Genomic DNA, 22455 nt, shown 5'->3' on the forward strand with positions numbered 1-22455 from the left:
ATACCAGTCTCCTTAGACGGAGTGTTTCAAGTTATTTGGCACAGGAGAACATTTGGAGCACAGCCCAAAGTGCATTGTGAACCTCACGTCCTTTCACCGACAATACAAAATGATGTGAAGCCAGAGTACAAACTCTTTCCTCCTGCAGAGTGTTCATATGATCCAAGTCTCCTGCTCTGTGCCAGTTTGGCAATGCTTTATGGGAAGTGCGTCCTTTCCTTTCCTCAAGTGAAAATTGTTTTAAGGCAGAAGCTGGGCAACCTCAAGCCCCCGCAACCTCATGAAATGTTTCAGGTGTGTGATTCAGACTGGGAGTCTATGGAGCCTCTGTGTGTGTGCATACTTTGGACGAGGACCAAGGCGCTGTCTCTGTGATTATGGGAGAAACGAGGCCTGTGGTTGAGTCTGACCCTGATCCTGTGGGAGGTTGCATTAGTTTTGTTTCACTATTGGATTAAAAAAGCAGAAACATTTCCTCCTTCTCCTCCAGCTTCAGCTACCAACTCTCTCTCCCACTTTCCTACGCTCTTCATACATCCTCTGTGCAGGATGCGTAATCGGTGAAAACTGAGCCCGAGTCAGATGCTAACATCATTACCAAGCCCACCTTCAAGGATTGAGATGTAAACGATTGGTAAATAGCAAAGCCCTCCTTGTCAGATTAATCTCGTTTCAATCGGATTTTTATTCCCCTAAGTTCCCATTAGCTGCTGTGGCTTTTCGGCAAGCGCTGCCTAAGTTTCAAGGTCAGATCTCTGAGTGAGATCACCCCCGTGTGGGCAAGCACCCCCTGAACCAGTCTCCTCCTGGAAGAACAACAGAGGGAAAGCCGAGCGGAGGAGGAAGGAAGGCGTAGAATGTGGTGGAACATGAGGTTTCCAGGCCTTGTTTGCTGCGCTCATGCACTGATGGGCTCCCTGATAATGTGCTGATTGTGGAGGGGAGGAGATGGCCTCTCATCCGCGATCATTGTGACGGATGCATTGACGTGATGCCAAGATTTTCTCCATGCCTGCCCCATGCACGCCCCCGTGCCTCCGAGCTTTGTTAGTCAGCCCTGTTCTCAGGAACCCTCTCTAGGTGTCCCTGATGGTATGTTGGCCATAGTGTCCGTGGTATCTGTGCCATATGTGTGTGTGTATGTGTGTGTTTGTGTGTGTGTGTGTGTCCGTGGGACTGCATACATATGTATGCATGAGAAATAGGAGCAAGGGCCTCCTATGTTGCTGTTGTTTTTGTTGTTGTTGGTGTCGACGCCTCACTCATCCCGGTGAATGGGCTGCTTGGACTCAATAGAAGAGAGGCGTTTGTGTGGGCTGGGTCCATCATTCATTTACTTCATTCATGTCCCCCGGGGAAGCGGAGGGGGAGTGGCATACAACACTGGCACGGCACTAACGCTCAAAGCATCAGTCTGTCCTTTACCTCCCTCTCTCCCTCTCCCTCTCTCCCTTGCTCTCTCTCCGTCTCTCATCTTCCTCGTCTTGCACTTTTCCTCCTCTTGGCACAGAGGCTGAAACAGTCATCACTCAGAGCTTGGCTATCATCCTGGGCTTTCATGTCCTGTAGGATTTCATGTTCGCTGAATTGATGTGCTCCTCTGGAACCTTGTGCTTCGCTGCGCTACAATGATGGAAGACCTCAGACAGCCCCTCACAGAGCTCATGGAAGCTTCACCTCCTGGCACTGACACAAAGGCACAAACTTTTTCTTCTCCGCAGCTGACAGATCTAGTTTTAATGTGGTTGACCCAGCCGAGAATCAGACGAAGGAAACAAAAAAAAATGTCTTTTTGCCTTTGGGAAGATCTCCAGCCTAAATGATGCTTTGTTCAAGTGTAATCACATTTAGGAAGAATAAAAAGCTTAGAATTCATTACTCCAAGCCCTTTGATTATACTAACGTCATTCACATACACAGCATGAAATTTAGTTTTCACTACCGTGGCCGGATTACACTGTCCCATTAAACCAGCTATGCATGATTAATTAGTCACAAAGCATTGCAATACATTGTGAGCCAATTAGACAATAAAAGCAACCGGAACTTCACTGGTTTTAGCTGCTACGCTGCACTGCATGCTGGGATATTTAACTGCATTCCTATGTTGCACTAATATTTAACGTGACCAGCATCACTGTGTATCATTGCCATCAGGTTCTGTGTCTAAAATGTAATTATCTGAATTTGAGGCCTCTAAGTCTTAAAGTATGTTAAGGTTGAAGTGGATTGTTTTAATTTTAATTCAACACCATTTCCATTGTGATTTTAAAAAGGCTTTATGAGAAATGTTCTGAAGGAACGCTCAGTATAGAGTATCACAGGTTATTCTCTACTAGGCGGATATCTGTCAAACTTCACATAGGTCTTTAATTCATTATGGTCTTCAAAAATTTTTAAATTTAGCTCGTAAAAACATGCAGAAACCTTTTTCCATGCACAATTTTTTTGATGAAGAGTTATATTCTCCAAACATATAACCGCCCCTAAAGCCAGATTCTTTTTTTCATAGTGAATTTACATTTTTAATACACAGGGACAACAAATTATGTAATACAATGCTAAGTAGCTGGGAAGTGTATTATTTCACTGTTTAAGCTCTGTTGGTTCACTTTATTGCATTTATGTGCAACCAGATCCCACGTAGATCAAAGTGATTTAAATCTGTCTTTTAATGTCCAACTCAGGGTAGAAAATGGTATTAACAGTCGTGCTAAATATCATAAATTTGCAATAAACACGGTGACTATTTCCATCATCAATCTGCACAGTGACATATAAGCCATTAAGATAAGGAAGCAGCTGGAGAGATAACGTCCTGGTTTGCCTGAGGAAATTCTTCATCAGAATGCTTGCAGACTCCATTTTTTTTTCTTTTTTCTTTTGCATGATTTCGAGGAGATCAATTGCTCTCTGATCTCCTTTCTTGTGTGAACGTTGCAAATGATTCACCAGTTCATCAGATTATCATAACCATACGGCTGGAAGAAAATACGGCCAAGCTGAAAACAAACAAGCCTCGAGCAGAAGTGTCTGCCGTTCAGATCTGATGAATGAAAAACAGATAGCAGAGACAGAGTGTGTGCAGGATCGAGCGAGAGAGGCTGCTAAGAAAAGACTGAAGCTCTCTCTCTCTCTCTCTCTCTCTTCCTGGTGTGGATCAGACTGTGCTTGGTCGTCTTATCAGTGCACAGCGGAAGGCTGAAGCACTGATTTATGACGAGGAATGAAAGTGTGGGATCAGAGGATTTCTTTTAGCCTCCCTGTTCCACTGTGCAATCACTGGCCTCCTTCAACACCCTGTGCGAGGACGCATGGAGGAACTGTGACCAAAATGTTCCACTGTCACGCATGTTGTCTTCCTCCAGACTGATAAGGCCTCTTCCCTTCCTCGCCTTGTTTTTTTTCTCTCCTTCCCTTCAAACCTCATATCTGTCTTTCATTCACCAATCAAAACAAGTGCCTCCAGCTACACCTTCTTTTGTTGATCCGAGCATCTCCCACCTGGATGTTCAGACGTGTTGCTTTCGTTGTAGGTGTTAGCCTAAAGCCAAAAAACTATTTATTGCTGGATCTCACTGCACAAATTAATAGCGCGTAATGAGCTGCTGCTGTGGTTCTGAATGTGTTGCATCCGGGCTGTTTAAATGCTGGAACGGTCAACAGTTCTTATCTGACTCTGCTTGTGTGCGTACTAAGTCTCACTGAGCAGAGCTGCCAACAATAACATGCCAGAGAATTACGCCATTTTCTGATTCCATGTTTCTATTTGAGGGCAGAGTTTTGTTCAACCTGGTGCATGTGATTGATAAAACCTATAATCTGGATAGGGGGGAATGTTATTTGCCCATTTCATGCCTGCTGGGCAGAATCTACTGTGTTGTATTAACTTAATGAATGTTGATGTGGTTTGTTTAGAGTACACGTGTTATGTTGCATTGCTTATCCATCTGGCTCTGAACCGGTTTCTCTCCTGTCTGGCACCTTGTATCGGCATCAAATTGAACACAGTCATAGATATTAGTCCCCTTAATATGAATGATTTTACCCACCAAGATCCAAGAATAATTCCCTTAGAAATCTGTAGAAATGACAAATAACATCAACTTCTTTCTGTGCCCATGTCCCAGCCTTCCTGAAAATCGGATCAGTAGTTTTTGTGTAATCCTGCAGAGAATCCAACCAACAAACAAATGAAAAGGGGTGAAAACAGAAATGATACAAAAGCACAGTCATTCAAACTTGATCAAAACAAGACCTGTTGAGGCTCCCACAAACTTGAATTACCTCCCAGGTAGAACTTTGGGCACAAGTCCTTCTTCAGACAAAGTGCAAAGCAGAGGTACTATATGTATATATGCACCCAGAGGTCACCAAGTTGATCAGAGCCTCAACTGGTGTGTGGAAAAAAAATTCCTTTGGGGAGGTTTTTGTATAAATATATCACTAACTACACCCATTCAAAATCCACTCTCTGCTTCCCTTAAAAGGCGACACTCTACATTCTGACCCTTATGGTCACGGGTGTGGAAGAAGGGCACAGGGTCATGGAGTAGGATGTCCCATCTGTCCATCACACATGAAAGCTGCCAAACCAACACGCACTGGTGTTTCAGAAGGGAGGGCAGAGTGCGTCAGTCAGCGAGGGGAGTTAAAAAGGCTGTGGATTACACATTTAGACAGTAATCTATGGGTCTGTCAGCCCGTCACTCTGACCGACCTTCCCTAACTTGGCTTTAATGGGAGGCTGAGATGAGAGAGTGGGGCCGGCCTGTAGCGGACAATTCACATTAACCATTAAAAGTGTAATGGGTGCCAACATGTTTCATCTTGAATGACATTTCTTGTGCGTTCAAAGCACAAATGGAACCTTTTGGAATGTAAATTGTCTTTTTTAGCCTGTAATTATTTTTTCAGGCCCTCTCATTTAGCAGGCCATTAGTGTTTGGGCAAGATCATTACGAGTGCTTCCTTTTCAGTTGATATTGCAAACTTACCTCCAGTGCTGAGGACATTGACGTGGTCTAAATTCTTTATGAAAGTACACTTCAATGTAACACCTGTTTGGTGATGTAGGTCTTCCTTCACACCTCTGATAATCTCTGTTGTCACCTTGTCAGATCATTATTCTTCAGAGAGACCCTTTGACATGGAAACAAAGCAGGTGGTGATGATGGATGGTCATTGCAACTAGAATATGATTTCTTATTTGTTCACTCAGGGTTCAATTTATTACCAAACTACAATCCTCAACACCCGTCCATACCACTCCCATTGTCTGCATTCCTTTCTGACGACCCTCCCCCGTCTCCAGCCCCTTATCCCTTTGCTTCAAATCCCTCCATTCCCATCATATCCATCATACAGCCGCTGAGAGGAGATGAATGCCCTTGACCGACGGTCATCATCCCCCACTTTAGTTTGCTCCACTCATCTACTCGCGTGTGTGTCAAGCACACATGACAGACACCAAATGGACTTGTTAACTTCTTTGCCATGAATCAAAGCAGCCAGTCGGCACAGTCTCGCCACTTGGTCTCCATATATTCTCATTTTCCCACTGCAAACCTTTCACCAAACTTTCCGTCAAATGTTTGGATTAGATCTGTTGGTGTGAATATGTTTGTCAGATTTCATTTGTGTATGTGTGTGGACATTAGTATAGTGTGTATTACATGCTCTATCATGGTTTCATATATAGACATGCTAGTTTGTTGGAAAAAGATGTTCTGATGCCATTTTTCTCTTCCTGATGATCGCTATCAGTGCTGTATGGCCTATTGCAAGTGTTGTAATGGCAACATTAGCACCACCCTTGAAACTGAAGTCTAGCATACGGTGGATGCAGCTGTGGTACTTGTGGGACCACCTAGCATGAGCTAACGCTACAATACATTGTCATCTAAACTCCTCTAAAAACAGTACTCGTCATTGGCAGTAGCCTACAGGGTATCTGGGTGAGGGTGATATACCTCAAAGATGTGTTATCAAATCGTTGCATAGATTTGCTTACTCACCGATGACGGACCTGGATTTTTCAGCAGTATTGAATGCGTTTTCGATGCTGGAACCGATTAGAACATCTCTAGCTGAAAAAATAAGGTGGTGAGTGGATTGCGAAACAGGCAGAAAAACGTGCTAGAAGACTCACAGATAAAACTGCTTTATTATGTTTTTGTTCAGGGAAGATTTGTTGATAAACCCGAGCCAACAATGGGCCCAAATCCAATAAATGAAACACTAGCAAAAAACACCTCACACTTGTGGACCTCAATCCGCTCATCGCGGCCATAGGAAGAAAAAATAATATTGTTCTTGGACTGCTCCCAAGTAATAACAGCTTTGGGGTTACCTGTAATGACTTGTCCGGGAATGTGTGTGTTTTTGTTTGAGAATACACTCAAGAATTGTCCAAGCATATTGCTGTTGATTTGTTATCTTTGGTTACAGAGCATTTAAAGACAGAAAATACACAGTTCCTGCTCCCAATGTAATTACCCCCAGAATCATCCACTGAGGTCAATGCCTTATTGATCTGTTGGTTCACGGCTGCACAGTTGGCCTCTAATAGAATGGATTACTGCAGGAATGGTATGTTTGATCTGTTTGCAAAGAGCCTCTCTTGAGGGAGAGTGTTTTGAAACATCTCTGACCTTCAACATTATAAGTGCCAATCATCTGTGGCATGTTGTGTCAGTGGCAGAACCAAATATTTTTATATTTATTGTATATTTTCCATGAGGATATGGAGAAGCTAGCCAGAAGGGAAAGGTGGCCGAACAGGGAGGTCTGGGGCCTAAACCCTCCCTGGAGAAAAAGCCAAGACTTAGCCCCTCTGGTACATTTTAATGCCACCTTATACACTGGTCATTATATTGCATACTTAAATGAATTTGTCTACCTTATCGTATACATGTGATTTATTAGATGGTTGTGTAAAACATGTCAGTTGACTGTGGACAAAATATCACTTTTCTACATGTTTGTTGAGCTTGTGGTTTGATGTCAGGTCTCTGTCCAATAATATGGGCCATTCAATCTTGTTGATGTTGAGATAATTAAGGGATAAGTGGTGATGACTGACCTGTTGATGGCGCTACAAAGAAATTCAGTTGATCACCAGCACAAGATGTTATGCTCTCAGAATCCTGTTATCTATACCACTTGTCAGGGGATAACTAATGCAGTACTCTGCCCCAATTCATGGACTAACCGATAGACCATCCATTGTCATCCATAGAGCTGATAATCTAAAAATGGCATAATTTCTGCTTTACAAAGGACTCACTGTCTTATGGTTATGCTTTTCTGAGTCTTTGTGGCAAAGCCTCTACTCGCCATTAACACAGCACAAAGGCTGTCTGACAAAAGAGCAGGTCCTTGCTGCAGACCAAAACCTCAACTCCCCATCTGAGGTCCACACCATGCTGCTCAGCAACCAGCCGTCTGATTGTTGAGCATTATCTGGTTGTCCCCTGCCTGTCACAGTAAATTAGTGCACAAGGCTCGGCCCAGGATCTGTGCCGACACGTACCTGGTCGGGGCTGACCCCGTCTTTGTCTCGGAGTGACGTGGGGTCAAGTGGGTGTGTGCAGCAGCAGGGCATGTAATATTATGTTGACCGCGCAGAGGCAGATGGGTCTTTGGTTCCAGCCCATTAGCGGTCTGTAGTTTGATGCTGGTGACCCTGGCGCTCCACTAGCTGCCCTGTCTGGTCATTTGGGACCGAGGTAGAGTTTATATTTACAGCTAAAACCTCTAATTGACCATCTTCTTTCATGCCGTAATACAGCAAAAGGCCAGAGTGGGCATGTCCTTACCAGTGTAGTGCAGTTTCCATGATTTCCAGGTTTTCAATTAGCACATTGAATCCAAAAGCTCCAGCTGAGATCATTGACTTTAGAAATTAGTCCCAGTGCTTAAAGCCCACCTTCCAAAACACTAAAAAAGTTTTGTCTCTGGAATGGGGTCAAATAATTGCCCTCTCTCTCCAGGTGGGCTGCTCAAGTCTCTCTCCAGAGAATAGCTCACACGAACACCACATGGTGAGTGTGGACAGAGGAGACGGAATCACACATTAAATTAACATGAAAGCCATTTTTAGCTGGGAAGCAGCGAGGAAATGCCATGCTGTGTCATAGTTATTGGTCCTTGTTTGAATGTGTCATCGTGTCCTCTTTGCACAATGGAAGCTGCTGGAACCACACAACCACAGGCAAGTGGGAAGTTTCACAGGAATTTGCTTAAAGCTTGCACAACATTCGGATGAATGCATCACTGCTGAATCTCAGAGTGTCTTGACTCCTTCTTCATGCCAGAGTTAAACACTTTTAATGGGGGAGTTTTGAGCCTGACAATCTCTGCAAAATGCCTCATTCGTTCGCACATCATCCCCCATCACCCTCCTTCTTACACCTGTGCCATGCTGGGTGCTAAAGAAAGGATTGAAGGAATCAACAGAAAATCAGCCGTGTGTTATCTCAGTGTACTGGTATGCAGACGGAGGCCAGTGGATGCTGGCAGGATCAGACAAGCCAAGAGGAAAGTAAAGGTGTCGGAAGAAGCTGGGTGATAAATCAAAATCGCTTTAATCAGGCATAGAGAGGAAGATTTAGGATTCCGGGGAATGCTCGAAGTTTTTATGTTAAGCTGCCACGACAACATCTGTAAAGAATCCATTCAGTGGTCTGGATGGTGTGCAAGGCTGGTGGAAAAGCTCAAACAATCTCCAGTGGTTGATGCAGGACAGGGAAGCGATTAATGATGCCAAGATACGCGTTTCCTCATCACTCATCACTGAGCGGTAATCCACTTTTATTTTGAAAAAAAGAAGAAGCAGCCTTTTGATTATCTGGGCTTGCTCATCCCATTGCCTTGGAATTCAAAATCGTGCAAATGAATAATGGTTGATTTGAAAATGACTGAAATGATGGAATTATTTATATTGTCCTCATTCCATGTAGATATTTATATTGTCCTCCTTAATATGGTAGAGTTTAAGTCTTAACTGTCGCCACATTTCATTGTCAAATGGAGTTGAACCTTTTGTGCACAGGTACTTCTTGGAGGAACCCTTCCACATAAAAGCACAGCTATGTCTCAACCTATTTCAGTGTCCTGCACTCCTGCCTCAGAGAGTCCTCCAGATTTAAGTACTTAATTTAGATTTCAACCATTGCCTGATCAGCACATCTTTGTGTCAACCTCAAATGCTACATCCCTCCCCAATGCACAGGAGTTCAGACTGGCTGTAGGTCCCACTCTGCAGAATCCTGAAACTGCTGCCGTGATCAACATCATCACTTACGTTGAGAAGGCTCAGCTGGTCGCCTGCTTATTAATATTGAACCAGTCACATGTCCAGATCACACCAAATTCAACACTCCAGTTCCTTGGGGCCCTAACACTAAAAAGACCAATTAAAGTCAATAAGTCGAACGGTTCTCAAGATTTTCCAGCTACAAACAGACAAACTGAGACTTCTGGATTTATTAGTGGCATTCACATGGTCAAAATGTCACCCTCAACTTTTTAAATCCAGGTATGTTCGTCTGTTGAACCTGTGAATTATGGTGTCTGTCTAAATACCAAATGCTGCTCGCTCATTCCTTCTTTAACATGACGTTTGTGAGCTTCTGTCTCCTCCCTCCACTCCTGCTCTTACCTAAGCTTTTGTCTGAGATCTCGTGAGTCGGTTTTGTCCTCTGTCCAACTCCTGATTAGAATACACATCGGAGAGCTTTTGTGAGCGGATCTTTTTTTTTTTGCCCCTCCAGCAGCAGTGCAGGGAGCTCAGCCTCTCTGTGTTAGTTGCTGAGCAGCTCTCTATGAGTTCGACTCAGAGTTTCCATGGCTCTGTCCTGCCTGCGTTGATAAATGGAAGTTCTTACGTTTGCTGTCAGGCTTTTCTTCCCCCTGGGACCCCTCCCTCCGTTCTCACTCCTCCACCACACCATTTGCTGTTTGTGGGTGAAAAATGACCTCAGGGAATAGAGTGGATTCTCAATGCTGGACCGGAGAGTGGAACACCCAGACAGGATAGAGGTGGCTGTTGTCCCCAGTGGACTCTGAGTCAACACTTGCATCTAATGGTCTCTCTAAATTTACCTCCTAATTACCCCCCTCTTATTGCCCCCAGCTACCAACACACTGGCCATGACCTTGATACACGGGAAAGCATGAGGGCACTGGCAAAAGTGGGCTTTGTTCACTTCTGGCTACAATCAGAAGAGAAATGAGCGGATTTATCGACAGGAGCATTGCAAATTTCAGCAAGCGTAATCGAGCAGAGGATTAAGAGAAATCTATGAATAAGAATGAAGTGAGAAAGCACCGTGCATCTGGGTGTTTGTTAGTGCAGCTGACCGAGAGGGAGAGTATTTGTTCTGAGCGCCGTGTCAGAGGTCAGCCGGTGAGAGGAGGATTTTTCATCCATTCACACCAATGCTGTCTCATTATTCAGCCCTCGCCGTAATCCCTCTAACCTGACGTGTCACCAATGACCGCCGCTGCCACCCGGACCAGCTCGCTGCAAGCGACAGCACGGCTACATCAACAAACACAGCTTCATCATCATTACAGCAGCTTGCAGCATCTGCACGACCCAAATCCCCCCCCACACACACACACACACGCACATAAACACTTATGCTTACAACGGGCAGCCACGGGACCAGACCGGGTTTGGAAGATTTTGTTTTTTGTAAACGAAGTAAGGAACAAACCAGTGTTTTTTTCATGTTCTCTGAAATCCAGAGATTAGTGTTCTAGAGGAACAGTGATTTCCCGGAAAGCAGGGCTTTATATGTAACGGCATAGTGTTGGTATGGATTTCTCAATTTTCATTGCAACTTAAATTACTTGTATTATAAATATAATAAAGTATAAATCCTATAGAATCCTTAAAAGTGTCACTGTAATAACGTGTTACCATAAAGAAAAAAACGAATTATAACACCAAGACCTTTGTGAAGAAGCAACAGTGAACATATTTTGGTGTTTATTTTTACCTCAGCTCATTGTGCGTGATCTTTTTCAATTAGCTGCACCTACACCAGCGTCGTCCCCCCCCCCCCCCCCCATTCAAACAGTTCTCAGGATTCTTCTCCCATCTCTCCCTGTTCTCCTCCTCTCTTTAACCATCCCAGCTCAGTATCATCATGACCACCCTGCTTTCTCCTGACCCAGCTTGGCGGAGGCACCCTCCCTGACCCCCCCAGAGATAATCCTGATTATGCTGAAGTGTGTAAGGGGGCCAGGATGAGCTTTCACCTCAGACCCCTTGTGCCCTTTGACCTTTCACCTGCAGCCCTGCAGAACTATTGAGTGCAGCTGTCCACTGTGGGGTTTGTAGAGGAAAAAGTGTGGACACGCATTGCATTGGTTTCTGCTGAATATGACAGATAGTTTTTCTTTGTTCCTGGACTGGATCTCTGGAAAATGAATAATATTATTTTATTGTAGTTCATCCCTCTGTGTTAAAGGTTGGAAAAGATGACATTACATTGGAACAGGAGCCACATGTCTTGTCCGTCTCCTCTGTGCATGTAATCCCACTGTATCCTCCTCTGATTACATGCAGTAGAACATGAACTTGATGGATGTTGGCTTTTGCAGACCAGACAAACTAAATAATTGACCTTTTCTGTCAGTCGAAGCCGAGCGCCTCCTCGGCTCCCTTGTGCTTTAATTAACCTTTGCTGTCATCCAAAAACAGCAGAAATAGATTTGTTATAATCTCTCATTTCTACTCGGGGAAGTGAACTCACTGCTCAAATCAATTTTTTCCCTGCTCTTGATTTGTGCAGTAGGAGACAGGTGTCCCTAATTTGATGCGAGGATCAGAGCACTCGACTTCTCTTTCTATACGCACACACACACAGACACACACACACACACACGTAGGCTACACACACAGTGGTATTGGTGGCAGACGAGCATGAAGAGCATCTGAGTGACAGCATCCGGAAGGGTATAGATAAGACATAATCTGGTGCCAATTATTTCTCCTTGACAGGCACAGGTAAGCAGCAATCAGTTCCAGTGACATGTGTACTGAGTCAATAGTCGTGGCCCCGGTGAGTGGCGGGAAGCTGATTATGAGGTGGTGAACGGAGGCAAACACAAAGTGGAGACAGGTTGAGCTGATAAGGCTTCTCGCTGCTGTTCAGCTCGTCTCGTATCTGTAATGACCTCTCGGTCCTGTGCAGTTACACACATGCCTCAGATATTCAGCGTGCACTTGGGATTTTCAAAGAGACACTTAATTCTCTATATTGTGCATTCATAGTAGATGGATGAATCAAAAAGTTACTCATACTCACAGGTTTGTAAGTGTCTAGAACGAGACCTCTGATTATTCCAAAGATGAGTAATGAGCGTTGTCTGAGCTGCATCTTTATGAGCTCGCCTAAGGGTTAGACAAATACATAATTTCCCCAGCTTTCTAAGACTCAACTTGACAGTGTTGAGAGAAACCTGGTCATAATGGTGGTCCAACCTTGCACTGTGCTCCATCAGTGATCATGGGAGATCGAGCAATACCTGAAATTTAGGAAGCAGTGGGACTGCATGCTGCTAATAGCAACCAAAATCCCAACTGACCAAATAAGATGAGGGTGAATGGAAGAGAAAGTTTGTGTGCCACTAGCAAAAAAGAAAACCTTGCAACGCTTAATTTTTCAAAATATAAAAGTCGAATAGTTGGATATCACAGTCCTGAGACGTTTTTAGAAAGTTGGTCCTTCAGTCGATAGATACAAATCCTTTTAAGGACACATCCGTGCACGCGTGACTGCAGACAAGCTGCAGCAAGGTGTGGCCACACCTCTGCTCCGAACAGCGGTAGATCAGGGGGAATTCAGACTGCATGCTGGGGATGCCTGGGCAGGTATGTGGGATTTTCTGCTGCCTGCTTCCTCAAACCACACCCCCACCCATGACCACCTCCCTATTCAACCGAAACTCACACACACATATATCCACACTGGCTGGAAGAAAGGGAAGATTTCCAAGGCTGATAGCAGCAGGCTTGTCTGGGAGCTGCGTCTTTCGTCATCTTCTTACAGACACAAAACCGAGGTCATCCATGTTCCTTTAAATATGACCCGGGAAAACCACACCGCTGTACAAAGCCTGGCCGAAGGGCGGCATACCTTGGCTGCAGAACAGAGCAGAGAGTGACACTCGGTGCAGAGGGATCACGTCAACAGGTGGACAGACCACAGGCTCGGTTTACCAGCAGATGTCATTCACATTCTGGGGGAGTAGTAGGGGGCAGATTGGCTTTTATCCAACAAAGAGGGTCTCCAACAAACTGTAGACGACTCTACGTTCACACTAGAGACTGAAGACGTTACAGCTCTGTCTGCCTCAATGTCTGGTAGCGATTAGTCAGACCGTGCTGGGAAACTTGTTGATACACACCAGATCCTGCGGTCTTTAAAGACAGACACTTGTGCCCTATCATTGCTGAATTTGCCAGTGGGTTGTAAATTCTGCCGCTGAACACAATGTCAAGGCGATGATTTGTTTTGTAACATTTTTATTGGCTTCATGGGCAATTAGGGCTGAGTTGCAACTGGCAGGAATGCTACCGAGAAGCTGAATTTGTGCTGACAATGGGGCTCAGGAGTTGCTTTGAGGTGGACTGTTATCATACCTTACTCCTTATCTCACCACACCACAGGCATGTTTTCATAGGAATTGTGTTTTAGCAGGTCTCAACTCATAAAGATGTAATATTTCTCCTGAGTGCAAGATTGCTCCTTCGTTTTCACAGATTAAAATGGCAAGATGAATAGAGTTAATTCACACTACAGCTTTGATAGAGCCATTATATTTTAGCCGAAGGGACTTGTAGTCTTCATAATGGTTTACAATGTGCTTTGGAATGAGTCCAATGGGTTGTTTGGGACAATGAGCACATAGCTTCAGAATGGGGCCACATACAAAAGGGATGGTGTGATGAGGCTAAGCATGTGCACACATGACAGTCACCAACATGGTTTCTACTCTTTTGGCCAGGCCTGGCTTCTTATTACCAGAACAATATAACCAGTGATCATCAAAATGCAGACCACCATGAAAAGATGTTTCCTTTTCTTCTTTATCAAATGATTTTCATAAAGCACACGCAGCCCCAGACATCTTTTCCATTATTTCCCGCCAAACGTCTTTTCTGTTATTTGTCAGTGGTCTCCAATTTTAGTTTTAGAGAACATAAAACTGAACCGTATTGCAAGTGGTGGTTTTGTAAGATAAGTTGTCCAAACCACAATTGAATATCATTCCAAACCATGTAAATTCTCTTCTGTGAGAAGATAATTATTCCATTTTCAATTTTGCGATCTGCCATTAAAGTAATGTAATTGTTGCATGCTGCATAGTAATCCCTTCTGACTGAAAACTCTCCTGCAGCTCGCAGTTCTTTGGACCCTTTGCTGGTTTTCATTCTTCATGCATCATGTGGCCCCAGTGAAATCAATATGGTCATTTTTTTTAAGGTCATCTCTAAATCTGGTAGATATCGATCCAGGGATTCTGAATGATAGACTGAGACTAGAAGAGAGACAGAGAAAGATGACGGGCTGTCCGGCATTTGAAGCTGTAACTGATAACGTTTTTTGATGAATGTTAATATGTAAGTTGGTAGATTATCTGTCTGCCTGTCCATCTGGTCCGTCTCGTCTATCTGCCTCTCCAGGCTACCTGAACTTTGCGGTGACCTAGCCGCTGTCAGACGTGTGACAGCCAGTCACCACCAGTATGCTCCCGTTCACATGCCCCATGCGTGCAGGAGTGATAAATGTGGGATGTCAGCTGGTGACTGTCCCTGAAGCTCCAATATCGTTTGAAGTGTTTGTTCCGCCAGAGCTTCTAGTTTGCTGAGTGTGTGTGTGGTTAACAAGGAGACAAGTATAGAAAAAGAGATTGGTTGTTCATGGAGAAAAGATGCACGCTGATTTAAGTTGCTCTCCATTTCTTAATGTCCATGCATTGAATTTGCATGAGCTCAGATCCGTAACATGAGCATCCACTGGCTTGCTGTCCCCACCTGCGCCCTTTGTCCTCACTTAACGGAAGCGGTGCAGGAACCTGTATTGATTTGGTTGGTATTGATATCAACTGAGGTGATAAGCCTAAAATGTTTAGTCCTGCAAGGTTGATATGGCAAAGTCCATGGTCAGTGTGGTAACATCCTTTATAGATTAATACAACAAAAAGCAAAAACTCTTTGAGAAGCTACTTTAAAAACAAGCAGTTTATCTGTTTATAGTACAAACCATACAACAAAATCAACTTCTCTTATTAAAGAAGTTAAAAATACCATGATTTTGTGCTGCATAGGTGAAATGGTTACTGATTTTAATATAAACCTAGGTGAAATTCCCAATGCTTAGTATTACTACTACTAATAATAAAAGAATGTTCACAGGTTGTGCATCTGTGACAATGCTATTGTAATGCTAATCATAAAAAGGTAAAAAAGTAATTAACAGTTGATAACACTGCAAATTAGAGTGTGGATGAAATTATTTTTGGGCTTTTTGAGATCAGTAACATTTGCTGAAAACCTTATCAGTGAAAAACATCAGGCTCGGGTTCGGACACAAAACCCCAAATGCATGTCGGGCTTGGTTAGTTTTCTCTCAGCCTCGGTCAGGTTCACTGCACTGCCTGTGGTTGCATGTGATTGATTACAGAGGAAACGCCTTCAAATCTAAGGAGCTTCAATAAGCATCACTTCCTGTGAATCCCTCTTGTGTAGCTGGGCAGTTTGAATCCTGCCCAGAAATGGCAGAATCTGCCACTGATGATGAATTCTGTTATACAGAGGGATAATAATAGAATCTGAGTACCACTGTTTAAAAATAAAACTACAGCCATAAATGGTAAAAATAGTTCTCAACATGGGGTTTAATTTGACAAAGTCATATTTATATCTTTAATATGTGAAACATAAACTTCTGTGACAAATGTCCTTGGATTTTAAGACAGATTTCCATGGAATCGTTTATTTTAACTGATCACAAGAACATTTTGTAAGACAATATCTCATTATTTCATATCAATATGACTCCACTGAAGGTCAATTAAACTCAGACCTGCAACACATTTCTGTCCATGCGGGGGAACAAGCATTACAGGATATTTGCAGGGAACTTGAGAATTACATGGGTGACAGCCACGTCTCTTCCTGTTTACTCCCTTATCCACTCCACCGAGGGCCGGGATGCTGCACCGTGACAGCAGCATTTCACAGCTCCTGAAGGAGCTCAGCTCACCAGCGGCTGAGAAGCTTTCAGCCAGAGGATTCATGTCAGTATTTCAACATGTCCTGTGCAGGTGGAAAACATCCTGCTGCCTTTTTATTCAGAGTAAAACAACAAGTTCTGCCTGGATGAGGAAATCTGCTGTAGCTGCTGGAGCGAGTCTTTCTCTTCATCAGTGACTCGGTTAAAGAAAACAGTGGAGCTGTTTGTCTGGCCCCGTTGAAGTGGACCATGAACAGGTCCTCTCTCTGGAACCCCAGTTTTCTCTGCAAATAGAACAACACAAGTGCAGGCTTAACTATCTCGAGCTCCACTTTCCCAAGCGTAGTTTGAAAGGGAGCAGGAGAAAGAGGGAGACCTATCGGATTCTCTAACAGCTCGGGAGGTAATGGGAGGACCGGGAGAAAAAAGCTGCTTTCTGTACACCAGATCTCCACTTATCTCCCCTCGCACACTGGCTGTAACCTAAACTCACACACCAGTGAATTGCCCTCAGCAGCATGTGAGCCATCTGAGAGCTGTCTGATTTCCAAATAGTTTGGGAAGCACTGATACGGAGGAAAGGAAGTGGCAACGTTGTGTATGATGTGAGACTTTAAGCGCACAGGGGGGGTTGGTGTCTTTGGAGAATTGACGACTATAGATTATAATGAAGGAAATCAACTCTTTCACGGCTCCATGTAATTGGGGAGAAAAAATGTGAATGAGGTCCAGGGTCAAACTCTCAGGTCGTGAACATTATCTTTATCTGACCTTTTTGTCATAGGAGCCATGTTGTACTCAAGTCTACATGACTCTCTACCGTTGTCATGACCGATCCACTGCTTTTCTATTGTCATTTAGCTCTGAGTCCCGTCTCCTTAAATATATTCGATTTGATTTCCAAAATTCACTACACCTTTGTTATAGTATTGTATTCAAGGTAAAGGTACGGGAACAGAACGGTGTTTCACTTTGGTCGCCTGTTAATTGCTTCATATCCATTTTACCCACGGTTTTGCTCGTCTCCGATGTCTTCTTGGGTAACTGATGTTTGACACCCTGCTAGCCATTCAGCAGTTTGTTCCCTCTATTGTTTGAATTGGTCACTCTTAATGGATCACATTTATTCATTGTCGTTTGATACTTGACCTCATCTGTTGACCTGATTTGCTCCAGAGTTGTGTCGGGTAGATTTTCATCAGCAAAGGTTTTGAAGACAAAAACTCCCATGATCCCACGCTGCTCCACGATGTCATCAAACTGGGTCTTTTGTTAGTGTTTTCATTGAGAGACCCCTAGCGGCCAAAGTACCATTCACCCCAACAAGCTCCTGCCAATTTAGATTAGATTTCCGATGTATTCGCTGCTACAGTTTATATATAAACATAATTTCTTGAATACTGGGTTGGTTTCACTTTTTGTGTCGTTGCTTGTGTTAAATCTGTCATTCCCTGATGGAGCCGGCCCATGAGCCCGTAATTGCCGGTTGTAACTGTGATGCTGTGATGAAAAATAAACGGCCTCTTTAATTTGATTTAAAAGAGTCTGATAGTAGGTGCATCATTAACATAGAAGAATCCCCACTAGCACCGAAAGTTTGAAGGAACTTTGACAAAAACAAGATCATCTCTGGGCCAAATATGATCTGCTACACAGCTCCTGTGACTGTCTGTGGTTTCTCAATTCCCAGTTTTATTGTATGTTATGTATTTTATCCTACTTCAGTCTCACAGCACTAACAAAAGTATTTATTTCCCCCCTCTCTCTCTTTTTTTGTGCCTTATTTATGCAGAGCTGAAGTCCACTGGCACTGCTCACCACTTCTCCTTTCTGCTGAACTCGACCGACTATCGGATCCTCCGCATGGACGAGGACCACGACCGCATGTATGTGGGCAGCAAAGATTACATCCTCTCTCTGGATCTGCACGACATCAACAAGGAGCCGCTCATAGTAAGAAATGTTCCACAAAGAAACATAACAAAAAACTGGATCGGCTCAACACAAGTTTACAGCTAACCGGTATTCCCCCCCCACTCCCCCCTTGTCAGATCCACTGGCCTGTCGTCCCGCAGAGGAAGACTGAATGTGTGTTGTCAGGAAAAGACACTAATGTAAGTATTCAAACCATGTGATGTAGAATTAAAAGATGTGCTGAACAATGAAAGTTTATTTAAGACCAAGTACAAGTGTCAGTGTCCCTTCAAAGTGAAGGGGGGGGGGGGGGATCAGAAGATTGGCCTGCTGCCTGCGTTAAAATGAAGGACGTGGACCATCACCAATAAAGAAATACTCCAGCGAGCGCAGGGTTCTCCTTGCTGCTTATTTCATAACTTTTTTAATTTTCCTTGAAATATTTACATTTTTTCTCATTGGTCGACTCAAACTTTCAGATTTTTGTTTCATTCAATATTCTCCATTTGAATTAGAACAATAATTAACTACTGCTGTCCTAAAATAAATAAAACAAGTAATAGAATAACCTTAAATATAAAAATATTAATAATATAATATAAGCAACTGCTTCTTTAGGGTTTACCTAATTAAACTGATTATATTTGGGTTTTGGATGTTAAATACGATGATGATTGTAAAGGAGTCACATGAGGCTATAGGGCTTATTACCCTCGGTCTTCTACCATCGCATGAACTGAACAATTAATTAACTAGTCAATGAATTAATGGATACATTGGTCAATTTGTAAAAGTCTCACGCTAGTGACTTCCTGGATGTTTTCACACAAACCTTTTGAGCAATTCTCAGAACCAGTCCGGACGATGTACCAAAATATTCCAGCTCGGCTGTAAACCTGCTTCTTGTGATTTACCTGCTGCACGTTTAAACATTTACTTGAAGCTCTTGTAAAACATCTCAACTGTGTTTTCTTCTTGTATATTTTCCATGGAGGCCACTTCAGATGTGAATGTGGCACCGGGGTCATTGAAGGACATTTTGAATCTCGCCTCTCATTCACTGTCGCTGCTGCCCTGATTGCTGAGTGCACACAGCTGCCACCAATTACGCTCCAGCGGGAGCCGGGCACGTGCGACACTCGGCCGTCGTCTCTGGAATCTGAAAACGTCTTCCACGCACCAACCTACGCATCTCATACATGACATAGATAAATGGATATTTAAGCCATTTAAATTTCTTTTTGAACCATCATTCATTTTTTTCTTTGTTGTCCCGACCTGCCACGGGAAGCTACAGGCCTGTGTGAAGTGTTGATACCATTCACACATCCAGACAAAGCCACGGCAGAGATGGGAACTCGTCATTGAAATTCATACTAAAACCAGATTTTCATCTTTTGATTTTGTTCTCACACACACACACACTCTCCTCCATGTTGGGGGGGAACGCTGCCAGAGGTGGGTGGGCACGAGGCTCTGGCCAATAACCCTGCTCTCCTCCCCTGGTGGTAGAGAGAGGGCTGCTGTTTATCCAACTGGAATGTTCATTTAATGCGTGTTTGGTGACCCGCGCCTCTCACGGCCTCTGGCTACGTGGCATTGGCATCTGTATGTTCACGTGTGTGTGTGTGCGTCTGGGTGTGTGTGGGTGTGTGTGTTAAAGGTGGGTTTTGAAATTTCATCACTAAAATAAGAAATAAAATTGGCCACCGCGAGACGTCCTGGCAGCGCGGGCCGCTCTTTAGGGAATGACAGATGATGACAATTCAAAAGCAATTCAAAGGGGATGTCGGTTCAGGCAGGAGGTCAAAGGCAATCATCCCCACTGTGCTCTCAGTGGGGGGGGGCGCTGAATAATACACACAGAGCCCACATGCATAAACACACACCCACACACGCACACACCCACACACACGCACATCCTCTGACTCGTGCATCTGTCGTGTAGCTGAGATCTGCCAAAGTGGCTCACCACCCCCCCAACCCCCCCTCTCTTTTTTTTTTATGCTTGGTACATCCTTTCTTTTTCACCAGCTGTCACTAGCAGCCGACGTGACGGACAAATCTGAGCAGATATCATAAGCCCGTGCATTTTTGTAGCTGGAGTTTGGATTGCGGTGGATTGCGGAGCGGCAGAGGCGGACAGCTGGTTGGACCAATCGAGATTAGAAAGCTGCAACCCTGGAAAGCACTGAGCTGTTTTGTCCTCCTTCTATAAAACTTGTTTTGTCTGCCTGAATTCTTTGCACCCAAATGATTGAAATTCTAACTAAACCACATCGGCGTTGAGATTTTCACGTCCTTGTCATCTTCTACCATAAAAAGAAACGCAAATTGGAAGTAAAAAAAAAAAATCCTTCCTAAAGGGCTAAATTTTCACTCAGCAGTGTAATTATGTTTAACCCAAATGTTTTTCAGTTGTCAAGTCTGACGGAACATTGAATCGGCTCTTTCCCTCGAACCCCCGGCAAACACACTTGACAGCTCCGACCCACTGCTGCTCTCGGTTCCTGCCACATGGTTATATGGTGTTTGGAAACATTCCCCCCCCGACAGTGTGGTCTGGTGTGAAGCCCAGGCCAGGCCGGCGCTCCGAGCCAGGGAGCCGAGCTGCCAAACACAAGCCGGCCAACAGCTGAACTGATAAATGTGACGGCTTTAAGCCAGATAGAGGGGTTATTAACAAGCAGTGGGGCATTTTAGGATTATGTAACCATTTTATTTCATTGGTTTTCATGTTCAGCATCTTTTTTTTTCAATCTAAGTCTCTATAATCCTGCTGGGTTTTTGTGTTGCCCTCCCACAGGGGGAATGTGGAAACTTCATCCGTCTGATCGAGCCGTGGAACCGGACCCACCTGTATGTGTGCGGCACCGGGGCGTACAACCCCGTGTGCACCTACGTGGACCGAGGACGCAGGTCGCAGGTAACCAAAGACACACGGCCAGGCAGCCATGGAGACACTGTGACCTTTTGCTCTGAACCATATCTGTCAATCAATCTGGGATCAGGGAGTCTCCTTCTGCTCCTGCTCCTCAGTTTCATGGCCTCTGCTTTTCTTCAGTCATTTTCTGCCTCTTGGTTTTCATTGATTTGTGCTGTTTCACGGTCTGAAGGATTCAGAGGGAGAAAATAAAGCTCTTGATCTCAATTATTACTTTGAAATTGCTGTTGTCGAGGCACCAAACTGCCGTCGCTTAGAGATGTTTGCAGCAACAATCCCCCCCCCCACATTGACAGTATATCGAGAGCTGATGTTGCTTCCTCGTAGACCTCCCTCCCTACCTCACCTGTTTACACACACTCCGGCCTGTGGCCTGTCTGGCTGAGAGCCTCTGAAAGCCCATCATTACCGATGGATCCTCTCATCCATCATCGGCCTTGTAGCTTACCCCTCCTTCCGCCCCCTTCCTCCGTCCCTCCCTCACTCGCTCCGGCTCGATGGCGCACACAGAGCGCCAGCAGCTGCGTGTCCGCACACTTCCACTCACCGGTCCCACTGTTTAGTCTCTCGGTTCAAACGGAGGCTTCAGGTTTCAATGTAAAGGTCAGTCCGCCTCTTGTCATTCAGCTTCTCCCCGAAGGCCCAGAAGCTATGCTGCTTCACACTGTAAGGATTTTCCGTGGTCAGAGTCGATGTAAACAGAAACCAATTGTTCCCAAATTCTTCAGCTTGGTACGCAGAGGGCTTCACACGTTGTTAGTCCTTAGATGACGCTCCGTTGTTTTTTTTTCACTCTCTGGAAACGTTCTCTTGTTCCACATACACAGCTGTTCACCTGTTTATTCAAAGTCCAGTGAAACTTGACTCAGTACACAGAACCCTGAACTGGAGAATCCTTTGTTGTCGTGATCGGCAACTCAACATGAGCTTTTCGCATCACAAGTCCAAATCACAACAAATTCTACGCTGCACCTCGTTTGGCCCTTTACATTACAACACATCGTAAGGATCAGATGAACGGTTCTCGGATATGCAATCTACATACAGACAGAGATTATTGGAATTATTAGATAGCTGCTTCAGTCATGTTTGGAGATTACTTGGAAGGTTTAATATCCCAATGAGCTGAAATCCTTTCAGTATCTTTTATTGAAATCTTGCACTTAAATTTGTTCTATTCTTCACCTCATTGCACTCTTTTGAAATTGTGTTTTTGTCTGATTTTGTTCTCTTCTCTGCTGCATGGTTTTTGCATGGAGTGTGTTGCTGTTGTGTTTGCACGACACCGAGTCTAATCTAACGTGGCTCCTAAATGACTGATGTCATCCACCAGACTCTGGT

At 44.2% G+C, this 22455-nt stretch overlaps 1 protein-coding gene across 1 annotated transcript in view; it reads left to right on the forward strand.

Annotated features, from left to right (window-relative positions):
* sema3fa (sema domain, immunoglobulin domain (Ig), short basic domain, secreted, (semaphorin) 3Fa) overlaps positions 1-22455 on the forward strand; it is a 49134-nt gene that overhangs the window by 11236 nt on the left and 15443 nt on the right. The window contains exons 3-5 of the mRNA XM_061069197.1: positions 18049-18209; positions 18308-18370; positions 20977-21096. Of these exons, the coding sequence (XP_060925180.1) occupies positions 18049-18209; positions 18308-18370; positions 20977-21096 (344 nt within the window). The remainder of the gene's footprint in view (positions 1-18048; positions 18210-18307; positions 18371-20976; positions 21097-22455) is intronic.

Source organism: Limanda limanda, chromosome 4 (genome assembly GCF_963576545.1).
Source record: "Limanda limanda chromosome 4, fLimLim1.1, whole genome shotgun sequence".
NCBI classification, from domain to species: domain Eukaryota; kingdom Metazoa; phylum Chordata; class Actinopteri; order Pleuronectiformes; family Pleuronectidae; genus Limanda; species Limanda limanda.